Source organism: Castor canadensis, chromosome 11, assembly GCF_047511655.1.
Source record: "Castor canadensis chromosome 11, mCasCan1.hap1v2, whole genome shotgun sequence".
Taxonomy (NCBI): Eukaryota; Metazoa; Chordata; class Mammalia; order Rodentia; family Castoridae; genus Castor; species Castor canadensis.
In genome coordinates, this window is record NC_133396.1 from 53,649,776 (window position 1) to 53,662,924 (window position 13,149).

Here is a 13,149-nt window from a genome sequence, read left to right on the forward strand (position 1 = left end):
TGTTTTCTCATTCCTTCCATCCTTCTGCTGTCTATTTCTCCATGTTATCTGAAGCTCTCAGATCCTGCTGTAACAGGACAGTAAACAGAATGCAAGGAAATGAAGAAAGGGTACTTATCACCACCATCTTGAGAAAGAGGAGAACCCAGTTCTGTGGGGACTGTGCTTCCATGCAGTGTAGTGGGCAGTGTGGCAGGCCTGGCCTGGGCCTCCCCCTGAGGCCCTTTTACACAAGGAAGAAAGGAAGGATAGCTATTTAGGGCAGTGGCCAACCCCTATACCTGTCTGTTCTCCCATTGTGAAAGAGGAAACCAGCTTTGGCTTCCTAATACAAAGCCCTTCCCTCAGGGCTGTGGGAGAGAAAAAAAAAAAAAAAACCCAAAAAACTTCACACATCTCAAACTCCAAAAACAGTTTTTTATCTATCCTAAAGTATGGGAATTTAATGATGGAGTAACAAGGTCAAATCAAACTGCAACAGCAAAGTATTTTGTGTGGAATTTTGTTTATTCTTGGCTAATCTAAAGAAATCCTCTAAAAGAAAAAAATACCAGAAATTATCTGTGAAAAATGTGAAAGACAAATCCTCGTGGAACCTCTGTGGCAGTCTTGAGCATTTTCCTTCTTCCCCCTGTGGCCAGTTTTTTCTCAAGATGCTTGGTTGATTTGCAGTTGGTTTCTTCCACCAGTGTTCTCTGAAAATCTCAGTTTCCTCCCATACAGCACATCCAGTTGGGGTTTGTGGTAGCAGTCATCAATCATTTTTTGAGTTATTCTTTGTCATAGTCCATTTACACTACTGTGACAGAATACCACAGACTGGGTGACTTATCAACAGCAGAAATGTATTCATCATGGTTCTACAGGATGGATGTCTGAGATGAGGGTGACAGTATGGTCGGGTTCTGGTGAGGGCCTCTTGGCTTCTTGTTATATCCTCACGCGGCAGAAAGCTCTAGCCAGCTCTTTCTGATCGCTTGTGATAAGCACACTGTTTGGAGTATCCGCTTCTTGATCTAGTCACCTCTCAACAGCCCCACCTCTTCATCCCATCACGTTGGGGAATGGGGCTTCAACATGTGAATTTAGGGGCTCACAAACCTTCAGTCCGTAAAACCCATATTCCATGCTGAAGTAGCATGTTGACAGCAGCCAGCTATGAGACCAACTTGTGTAGTTCACCTTTCTCCAATTGCACATGACTGTCCTTGGGTCATGTGGATTGGGTGCTTCAGTTGAAGATTTCTTGGTTTTTTTTTTGCCAGTGCTGGGGATGGAACCTAGGACTTTGTATGTGCTAGGCAAGCGCTCTACCACTGAGCTACATCCCCAGCATCAGGTAAAGATTTCTTTATAAAGCAAGACATTTTAATAGTGCAGTGACTGATGGCTGGGAATTTCTTTTAAAAATGCCCAACATTGGCTGTGCATTTTGAAAGGTTAACACGTAGGAAAAAAATTAAGAACATAAGTCACCTGTGTACACACAGCCCCTACACACCTGGTTGATTTGGGCGTCTGTTTCTCTGTCCCTGTTTGTAGTCTTCACATGTATGCGGAGTACATGCACTCGTGTATGTATCTTTGCAAGTGGGATTATGTTGCCTTTTTTAGACTATTTCTTAACTCTGTATATCAAAAACGCCTTCCCATCTATATACAGATATTGCAAAACACAATGAAGGCGTATGGGGCAGCTCTGATAAAATTAAACACAGTTCTTTTCTTCTTTTTTTTTTTGTCTTTTAGCTGAGGGTGGGATAGCTGAGATTCTTGCATTTGAAAGGTACAAGCATCTAATTTGACTTGGAAAAGCAGGGTCTTTTGCTGAGCGTTCTGCTTCACCTGTATATTTAAAGATGGATGAAAATGACCTTAAATCTTAGGGCTTTATCTTCTTTTTTGGCAATTCTCACTGCCAAGCAAGTTCTCACACTTGCCAGGCAGGCGCTCTACCACTTGAGCTACTCTGCCAGTCCCAAACTGAGCTTTCTCAGCAATCTGTGCTGCCAGGCACGCAGATGCAGTCAGCTGTTTGTGTCCGTGTGTTCCAGATCAATAGAGTCAATCAACCACGAGTCAAACATATTAGGAAAAAAATTGCCTCTGTACTAAACACGTACAGATGATTTTTTCTTGTCATTATTCCCTAAGTGACACAGCATGACAACTACTTACGTAGCATTGACATTGTATTAGATATCATAAGGAATCCAGAGGTGATTTGCACCGTATGAAAGGATGTGTGTGGCTTATATGCAAATACTGTGCTGTTTTAGATAAGGGACTGGAACATCTGCGGGCTTAGTGTCCTGTGTGTGGGTCCTGAAACCAGTCTCCTGCAGATAACAAAAGATGCTGGACTTTCTTTGGCTCTGGTTTTCCCTGTAGCTTTAAATGTGCACTTGCATTCTGTGAAACAGTGGGTGAAACCACAGGTGTCCCCAAGGGCAGGAACTCTGTTCCTTGCTCAGTGCTGTGCTCCTCATGCCTAGTCACATGCCTGAGGCATCTTAGCTTCATGACTGGCATTGCCTTTCCCCTTATCGCCCGAGGGTGATTTGGGTACTCATGCTCTTGGTGTCTCTTTCAGGCCAGCTGGAGCCCAGGCCTTTGGTACGGGGTGTTCACAGCAGAAGTATCAGCATGAAGGTGCCCACCCCTTCCCGAGCCAAGCAGGGGTCCTTCAAGACCATGCCCCTCCGGTGGTCCTTTGGACACAGAGAGAAACGACCGGTTGCATCTGTCGAGTTGGTGGAGTACTTAGAGTCTAGACGGAGACCTCGCTCCACCAGCCAGTCCATCGTGCCACTGCTGACGCGAGCTGCTGGTGGGGATGGGAAGTCGGCGTTGCCAAAGTTGGATGTCACTCTTCCTGCTAAAGGTGAAGGTGATGGTCAAGCAAGCAGGAGAGGAGCTACTGGAGTGCCCTGTCCTTCAGGCTACCCCAACCACCATCCGGTTCCTGGATCTTTGGATGGTCTGAGCACAGTCAGGACGTTAAAGGGAAATGCAAATCAGGACATCAAGCTTCCCAAAAAATTTGACCTGCCCCTTACTGTGATGTCCTCAGTGGGGAATGAGAAACCAATGCGTGCAGAGGGTCAGAAGACTGCAAACTGGAAGGGAAATGGCCAGGTGGGGAGCCAGAGCAGCCCACCCTCACCCTCCATGGGATCGCTTAGAAATAGTAAGGACCGTGGCCAAGGGACCTTGCCCAAGATGAGAACTGCTATGGAGGAAAGGGCCTCTGAAAAAGACAGACTCCCACATGGGACATTCACTCTTCTCAGGTCTGTGTTTTGGAAGAAGGAGCACAGGAAGGCTGACAGGGCTGGGGGCTCACCACCAGCACCCCCAGACTCCCTGGTGAGTGGCAGGCTGAGCCCCACTGTGGACGAGCAGGCTCGAGGCTCGTCTCCTGTCCTCAGGACTCAAGAGAGCTTGGCCAGGGGCCTGGGCAGCCACGTGGAGAGGGATGTCCGATCTGCACCCGGTTCTCTCCGCCTCCCTCGCAAGGCTGCCAGGCCTCCCAGAGCCGTTGCCACTGGCCCCTCACACAGGAGTGTTCCTGGGGAGCACACTTATGGCACCTTGCAAAGGATGAAATACCACACTCTTTCCTTAGGTCGGAAGAAAACCTTACCGGAGTCCAGCTTCTGATGGACCATTTCAGTATTATGTGAAGCTGATGGTATTGGGACTGTGCCCTGAGAAGCTGTAGGCAGCCTGGGTTTACAGTGGGTTTTCTAGAAGCCAGTTGTCTTGCGAGTCCTTAAAGAAAAAAAAAAAAGTTTGGTCTCCACAGCTGCACTTCTAGCAACCTTGTGTCCAAATAACCCAATACCCCTTCTGTATTGTTGTGTGCTTTGATAAAGCCTGGCCACTAGAGGGTGATGTTCAGCCAACATAACCATTCAAGACAAGAACTGGTATTTTGCTTAAATAATTCCAGGACTGGAGCACTGAATGAATCCTCAGTGTCATGTCAAATAGATCATCAGGATCTCCTTTTCCTTTTTTTTTTTTTAATTGCAATAGTGGACTTACAAAGAAAACCTTTTCTGGTTAATGTTTCCCTGGCATAAGTGTCAAAGGTGTCAAGAAAAGGAAAGAAAAGTGACGTAAGGCAAGATTCTCAGAGAGGTGGAAGAGATGATTGATATTTTAGGAGAATATTTAATATATAACAAAAATAGTATTAAAGTTTTCAAACATTTTTAAAAGATAACTATTTTGATACCAGGAAAAAGGGATTTCTAAAAAAATTTAAGTATGAGATCTATGTACAATTTTAAATAAAATTTTAATAAAATCATCAGTGAAACATGCAAACGCCTGTTTGAATTATTCAAACTTGATAGATGACCTTGCTTTGTTCCTGTTGCATGACATTGGCTCGTTGCTGTGTCCATCAGAAAGTAGGTACTTGAGTTCCTCTGAAATTTAAAAGTGCTGTTAAATTAAGATGACTTGCTGTTTTCTAAAGAAGTACACATCTTGGGTGCCCTTCCCTCTCGGGACAGAGTTAGAGTCTTAGTCCGCCTCAGAAAATGTGTTTCTAAAACTTGGTACATGCTTTAAGAGCTGTTCTTATAAATATCCTATTGTTACTTACAAAGAAGATGCTAAACCAGACCCCAGGCTTGGGGGAGGTCTCTAGAAACTCTGTCTGCAGAGTCCATTTTCAGTACTGTGACCCACGCCTGTAATTCTAGGTACTTAAGGAGTAGAGATAGGGAGGATCACAGTTTGTCATCCTAGGCTGGCCCCCGTAAAATTCGTGAGACACTATCTGAGAAATAACTAAAGCCAAAAAAGGCTCAAGTGGTAGACCCTGAGTTCAAATCCCAGGGCTACCAAAAGAAAAAAAAATCCTTCCCCTCCCTTTTTTTTAAAGCAATGCTTCCTTTCTGATGGGAATTATTTGTTCAAGACACCTGACCCCAGAAGTTCAGTCTTCCTTCAGACACACATTATGACTCATTGGCATGTCTGCTTTTTTTAGGGACTAGGAATCAAACCAGAGCCTCATACATAATAGGCACTCTACCACTGAACTACTCCTCTAGTCCTCCTTTTTTTTTTCTTAAGGAAGAATGGGGTCCTTTTTCACCCAGTGAAAAAGACAGCTTACCTTTGATTACAGCAATAATTACAGAATAGAAAGAACTGAGATAATAGAGAAAGCAAAAAACCAAGCACCTGACCCCAGAGGTCAGTGTGTACATTAGTAGGCTGGCATGTTTGTGTCTCAAAAGGAGTCCTTGTTCCTTCAAGTCATATTGATGGACTCTTGGGCAATGTGGAAGACATGCTTGTCCAAATGCTCTTGGTGACAGGAGTTTAGGAATCTTCCTGCCTTATGTGGTTTTTGTCTCTGTTTACACTCAGAACAATTTATACCTATGCTCTGAGCTCAACCTTGTGTTCTTTGCTCCCTAGAGATTGCAGTGTAACTCAGACATGGACCCCCAGGCTTCTCTCCTATAAGGACTCAGCTTTCGGGATACCCTTGCATTTTTGGGTATCATGAGAGGGCTGCAGTTGTTAGCGGTGTTCTCTGTGATGCAGCATGAATTGGAGCATTTGCCTCAGGCTCCCAACTTTGGAGTTGTAGCCTAGGCTGGCCTTGAACTTTTGATCCTTTTGCCTCAGCCTCCTGAGTGTTGGGATTACAGGTGGGTGCCACCATACCCAGCCCAACTGTGGAGGTTTAGAAAGAGGCAATGATGGGTGGGGCATGGTGGCATATTCCTGTAATCCCAGGTATGCAGAAGGCCGAGGTAGAAGGATCACAATCTGAGGCCAGCCTGGACAAAAGCACAGACTCTACCTGAAAAAAACTAAAACCCAAAAGTATCCAGGTGATGGCTCAAGTGGTAGAGTGCCTGCCTAGCAAGTGTAAGGCCCTGAGTTCAAACTCCACTACCACCAAAAAAAAGCAATAACATTTGAACTCTGGTGGATAACTGTGCCATTCTGGGTCTCCAATAAGGATGCCCAAGTTCTCTTAGTATCCACTTTCTTGGAACTGCTTTTCCCCCAGAAGAAAAAGCTAAACATTGATCTACCATATGATCCAGCAATACCACTCCTGGGGATATACCCAAAAGACTGTGACACAGGTTACTCCAGATGCACACCATGTTTATTGCAGCACTATTCACAATAGCCAAGTTATGGAAACAGCCAAGATGCCCCACTACTGACAAATGGATTAAGAAAATGTGGTATTTATACACAATGGAATTTTATGCAGCCATGAAGAAGAACGAAATGTTATCATTCGCTGGTAAATGGATGGAATTGGAGAACATCACTCTGAGTGAGGTTAGCCTGGCCCAAAAGACCAAAAATCGTATGTTCTCCCTCATATGTGGACATTAGATCAAGGGCAAACACAACAAGGGGATTGGGCTTTGATCACATGATAAAGCGGGAGCACACAAGGGAGGGGTGAGGATAGGTAAGACATCTAAAAAATTAGCTAGCATTTGTTGCCCTCAATGCAGAGAAACTAAAGCAGATACTTTAAAGCAACTGAGGCCAATAGGAGAAGGGGACCAGGAACTAGAGAAAAAGTTAGATCAAGAAGAATTAACCTAGAAGGTAACACACACGCACAGGAAATTTATGCGAGTCAACTCCCTGTATAGCTATCCTTATCTCAACTAGCAAAAACCCTTGATCCTTCCTATTATTGCTTATACTCTCTCTTCAACAAAATTAGAGATAAGGGCAAAATAGTTCTTGCTGGGTAATGAGGGGGTGGGGGGGAAGAGGGAGGGGACAGGGAGGGGGGTAAGAGGGGAGAAATGATCCAAACATTGTATGCAAATATGAATATAAATAAATAAATAAATAAATAAATAAAAAACAGAACAGAACACAGGAAATGGCTGAGTCTGATTTCTGCCCAAATCGAAGCAACAGAGCCATGGTTCCTGCCTTGGCCTTGTTTCTGACTGTAGGCCACAGGCAAATGGGCAAATGATTCTTGGGGAGGAAGTATAGCAAAACCATGTGGTGCTTTTCTCCAATCATAGATTCCTCTGGGAATTTGTAAATTGGAGTTAGAGAAAGGTTAAAAGCTGTGGAGCTAGACAGCACCATAGTCGGAAGTGAAGCTAGCTTCATATGCCAGAAGGTTTTCCTCTAGAAGCCTGAGGTCTATCCCTGCTGTCTGAGGGGTGGCCATGGTCTCATGGTGACAGATCACCCCTCACTCTTCCTTTATCTACCACTTGTCCAGTACTGGAAGGGAGGGCCATCCTGGTGGGGCCAGAAGCTCCAAGGGCCCAAAGTCAGAGGGCCAGGAAGACTAGAGGGAGGCCATAGTCAGTAGGAGTTACATAGTCACGGTTCTGGGAACCAGGTGTATATGTGGCTACATCCCATCAGCTGGATGTCCGCTGCAGCAAGGGAGCACAATGATGTAAGGGACAGTGAGTCACACTCTGTGCTGACTCAATTCATCCTAGACCTGCAAAGATAACAGTTAATTATCACAGCTGAGTAGAATTACTGTACAGCACTTGACTGTGCAAGATGGTTCTGAGCACTTTATAATAAGTCATTTGATTCATAGTAATCCTTTGAAGTAGGTACTGTTATCTCTGTTTTACAGATGAGGCAACTGAGGCACAGAGAAGTAATTTGCCTAAGGTCATATAGATAGTACAGCAGAGCCAGGATTTGAACACAGGTAATCCTGGCTCTGGGGTTCCTTCTAGCAATGCTGCCCATTTGAAGCCAGAACACTAACCCTGTGGGTTCCCACCAAATTGCTTCTGGCATTCCCTGTTCATCAAAATAGAGGGAAATGTGTTTGCCAGATTGATAGCTTAATCCCAAGTTCCCAAAGCTGTGTTAACTTATTACAGCAAGGAGACTATATCTGGAAAAGTCCTTGTCAGTGAACTCACTACTTTTTAAATCTTTGATATTCTCCAAGTCCCATTAACTTCGGCACCAAACTGGGGCACCTAGTGAAGACGTGACAGGAATTAATTAGGATACACAGCAGATTGGCTTTACGTCTTTGTGGCTTTTATTTCTGATTCTTCTGGGGATACAGTTTTGCTTTTGATTCATGTTATTTATTGGGAGGGATTGTTCCAGTGACATTTGCCTGGCCTAATCATAATTGACTCCGTAAACATTTGAGGGTCCACTAGATAGAAAACCATATTTCAAGGCTCTAGCAATATAACAGGAAATAAAATGTCCAAGTTCTTGTTTTAAGCAACTTATATCGTAGTTGGAAAAGAACTAGTAGACGTAACTACAGTAATTTCACATAAATAAGGATTTCAGGTAGTACAGTGTATGGGTCACATGAGACTTCCCTAAGGAAAACCTTTGGTGGCATTCTGCTACACCCTGAGGCCAGCCAACTGAACACTCAGTGTACTGAAATGTCCTCAGAAGGGGCCCAATTTCCACTGGGCCTGCCAAGATGCAAAGTTAAGTTAAAACTCCATTTATCACCTGGTTCCCATCAGACTGACATGGTGCTATGGGGTTCTGGATTCCTGAGAATCAATGTCAACTCAGTCAAATGGCTACAGAAGTTTCTTTGAAGAATGGTAGGGAGAGTTGTTTCATTTAAGGAATTCTGGATGTGTGAACTGACTTAGGTCAGAATAAAAAGTTAAGATCTCTCAATGCAAGTCACGTTATTTTTCACTCTCTGAGAATTTCTGGTGATTTGAAGTAATTAACACCCAAGTAGCCTGGCCTGTTGGTTTAATTTCTGGGGCATCAAATCATAACCAGCATTATCGAATGGTATCCCCTGGAGATCTGACTATGTGACTGAGCTTGGCCACTTGGTTCTTCTCCTGTTCCAACTAAGATCAAGGTCCTCATTTGAGCAGCGGCCTTGTCCAGCAGCATTCCTGTTTAACTTGGGTATAGCTATTAAGTACTTTTCTTTGAGAGAGGGGTGTTCTATTTTCACCCTTTATGTGAATGCAGAGTGACTTCACAGGTTCAGATCATTAAATAAACAGACTTCATAATGAAGTATTGACAATAAGCATGGTGTGAATTCTGGAAGTAAGACAGACTAGAAGTAGGAAAAGTCTGGGGCTCATGTAGGTTGCCCAGAGATAGTCCAGACCACCCTCACCTGGCTGGGAGCCATCCATGCCCCTTCCCACTCATTACTGGGTGGGAATCTCCTGGGTCTGCCCTCCCCATGGGTGAGTGTAGGTTTTCTGAAAAAGAAAAGCACACTCTCTCTGCCTGTGGGTGGACTCCACCTGTGCCCTCCATGCTCCTTTTGTTTCCCTTTCCCTACTTTTAATAAACTCCATTTATACCCATGCAATCTGCTTGGGTTCTTCCATGCTGGAACCCAAGAACTAAGGTCTTCTGAAATTACGATTTGCGAAGCTAGCTGGGAGAAAGGAGTGGTGAGCCCCCAGACCCTACACTTAAGAGTATCACTCTCATTCTTTTCACTATTTGTCCTTCTGCACTGCCAGGGAAACCGGCTGAGCTCTGTCCTCAGGGAAAGTAGCTGGCAGATGCTGGGTCAGGACCCAGCCTTATCCGCCCAACAGGCAGGCCTCCCTGCAAGTCCAGTTGCAGAGGCAGGTGCAGAGTCTGTCTGCCCGATGTGTGCTCCCCCCATGGCTTGGGGCTCACGGAGAACGGGCAGGCCAGGCCTCCTTAACCTCTAACAAGCTTTCCCTTTTTCCTCTCCAACCCTTGGTCCCCTCCCCAGTCCTTTCCTTTGGGGATAATAGATGCTGTGGGAGATCATACTCCAAGGTCTCTAACCACCTTGTGGGACAATTAGGAATGGCAGGCTGGGTTTCTTGTCCCCTTCCCTTCTCTTGTTTTCTTTCCCTTTCCCTCCCTCCCCTCATGGGAGGTTTTAGAGGATAAATGGAGGCACCACCTCAGGATGTGTGAGCCGTGGTGGAGGCCCAGAACCATCACTCCTCCCAGGCTGGCGCTCAGTCCTTACCCCACCGAAAGTTCCGGAGGCCGCCTGGACAACGGTCGCCAGAGCACGTGGCATGTGGCAGGGTGCAGTGGGGCATGATGGTGTGCATAACCACATGCCCCAGGAACCTGCGCCTACATGGCTGAGTTCCACAGCTGCCTTTTTGAAAAATAAAAGGCATAGCCCCCGGTGGACACTGCCTTGGGCTTCAGGCCAGGACCACTCTTTCCTGCGGTTACATGGGTCCATAGCCTTCTTCCTCCTCCTCCTCTAAACCCGTCTCTTCCCCACCATGTTCCCCTTGCCCCCATAGCCTACAGGGGTTGAGGAAACACTCACTCCGACGTCACACTCCCCTGTCCCAGGGCTAATGAGAACTTGTCTGCCTATCTTAGCCAGAGATACTAAATTCCATTCAGAGGTAAAATCTACATTAACATATAGGTTACATCTGTGTAGCTGTGCTGGTAATTGTTACTGTCTTTAAATGTTAAATGCATTTAAACTCTCTTAAGTATGTTTTCTAAAATTAAAAACAGTGCCATTTAATTAAAGATTTGCCATTGATCATCCATAAAGTATATCTATAGTAAAAAGATATTGTAACTTATTTAAAATTCATTTACTCTAAAGGCAAAATTTAAAGATGCCAACATTAATCAGATGCCATTTTTTGCATTAAAATACGAGTTTTAAATATATACTTGAGATAAGAAAAACTTAATGGGACTAAATAATGCTGTCCATCATAATTATTCTAAAAGGCAATATCCAATAAACATTTGAAAACATTGTAACTTTAACTGTTCTCTGCTGATAAAACTAGGCTTACTAACAGCCAAGAGGTTATAAAGAATGGGTCCTTAAGTGTGGACATTTTAAATAGGCAATTTAATTAGAGATTTTATGCTTAGCAATTATTTTTGTTTTAAAATTAATAAAACTTTGTTCTCTATAGCTCAATGTAGTATGTCAGATTCTAAACTTGTTTAAGGTCCTTTCAAGTTGTAGATCTGTAAATGGCTGGATTCTACAGGACTTGAATTCTTGGCTTTCTTAGTAATAACAATGTCCCTTTATGAGGAAGTCCAGGATCTAATCATAAACTTTTACCTGGAGTAGACTGAACGCTAACAAAGCTTAAAGGTTTACTGCCATTTGCACTAGCCCTAGTAATCCTAAATTTAGATAAGCCTTTAAAACTAAAAGACAGGACATTAAATTTAAGCAAAAAAGTTTTACAACCTATGACTAATTCTCCAAAACTCTCAAGTGATGTCACATCCAAGGAGGCTAACAAAACCTTTTAAATCCCACCTTAGCTTGTTTCAACTACTCAGCCTTTTCATTAGCATGCCTAACTCATATGGACACCTGCCTCTCAGGGGGGAGATGTCTTTTACTCCAACAACAGATTGCTATTTTGAGCCTGTATGTTGCATGTAACATGTCTTTGTGTTCCATTTGAGAGACTCTTTGGCGAGACCATGTGGTCACAAGAAATGCCGCTGTCATGATGAAGCCACCATGTGTCCAACACCTTCTTGGCACTCCCTAGGAATTGGAAACTCATGGCTGACTCCATCTCACCATCCTCTAGGAAAATTAAAACTAACTTGTAGTTACAATTCCTTAATAAATATAGTTTTTATACATGTTGTTTTTTGCTGCATTGGTTTGTTAAGGATTGGATGAAGGGTAGACTGTATTGGAGATCTGTTGTGAACTACGTAGGAATCTAGCTGACTAATCTACTAAAGATATTGACAAAAAATGGTTTGTTTAGTAAGAGTGCACTCTAAATAAATGTGATTGCTTTGTGTGTCATTGTGTGTTTTTGGGGGTATGTCTTTGTCTCCTACTGTAGCAGGGAGGAGGATCAAAAGAAAACAGTCTAGGCTTGAGTCCTGAGAAAGTAGCAGGGAGGTAGGGATGGCATAGCAGAGAGGTAAAACCTGAGAAATCTGAACATGAGGAAGGTCACGTAGCACCAGGGAGGGGAAAGTCACGTAGCACTAGGGTAAAGTAGCCAATAAAATTAAATATAACCATATATGGATTAGACCTTGCTTTTTGCTTCTGTAATCTGCTTGCAAGTACATATAAGGTGAGACCCTTTTGTTCTCGGGGTTCAGCCTTTGGACATGAGTCTGCTGAGTCTGTGCTGGCACAATAAAATGTTGCTTCCTGTTAATTGCTTTAAGAGTCCTGTATCTCAGCTAGCAAACTCCTGAAACACTGCCAATTGTGACCACTTAATTTTTACTTTTTTGAGCTCATTATGTACACTTATATTCTTTGGTATGCCTAGATCAAAACATTGTGTGTGTGTGTGTGTGTGTGTGTGTGTGTGTGTGTAGATGTCTTTAGGATGGTTCTCAAGCTGCTTTTATAAAGTTAATGTGTACAACTGCCTCAAAAATTATCTAAAGTTTTAATTCCACCTCGGCCTAACTAGTCTCTGCCTTAAAACTAAAAAAAAAATTATAAACAATAATCTGTTTCATTCTATCATGACTGTAATTTACATGTAACTCTTTTATAATTAGGTTTATTGACCCATGTGTTCTTATAGATTGCCATTATTAAAAAGATGGTTTAATTAAATTTTCTTCCTAAGTCTTTTAAGGTATAAGGTTACTAAGAGTTTTATTAAAAACAGTGTTATCTAAATTAGGGTTTTCACAAGGTTGTTTCAAGTACAAATTAAGGTTTTAAAGTTTATAAGTTTATATATATGTAATTGTTTGTTATAGTATAAAATTTGCCTAGAGAGGTTTCTAAGGTCAAGATTTAAGGTACTAATGTATATTTTAAAAAATGGGTTTCTGTTTTATCAAAATAACTATCAAGATCCTTTGGTGCTGTAGGCTGATACAAAATTTTACCAAAACCAAACAAAAGCTCACCCCTCTCTCCTTCTACCATCAGCATGGGGAAGCCAACTTATTCTATTCACCTGGCTGTATCCCTCAGGACTGGGAGATGCTTTGATCCTACTAGCCAAAAATAAGATGACTAGCTCTCTATATAGCCCATTTAAAATTATTTACCATTCTTTATATTCTGCCCAAACCCTAAGGCATTTTTCTGATAACACAAACAAATCTAAGTTTAAACTAAGAGAAAATTCTTTTAAATGGTTCTAATACCACTACTGCCTTGTATGTGTATCTAAATGTTATAAA

General features: G+C 43.0%; 1 protein-coding gene across 2 annotated transcripts in view; it reads left to right on the forward strand.

Moving 5' to 3' along the window:
* Usp43 (ubiquitin specific peptidase 43) overlaps positions 1-4,326 on the forward strand; it is a 57,695-nt gene extending 53,369 nt beyond the window's left edge. For both annotated transcript variants that reach the window (XM_020161432.2, XM_020161433.2), the window contains exon 15: positions 2,594-4,326. In XM_020161432.2, coding sequence (XP_020017021.2) covers positions 2,594-3,663 — 1,070 coding nt within the window. In that variant the 3' untranslated portion in view covers positions 3,664-4,326. The remainder of the gene's footprint in view (positions 1-2,593) is intronic.
* Positions 4,327-13,149: the final 8,823 nt, after the last annotated feature.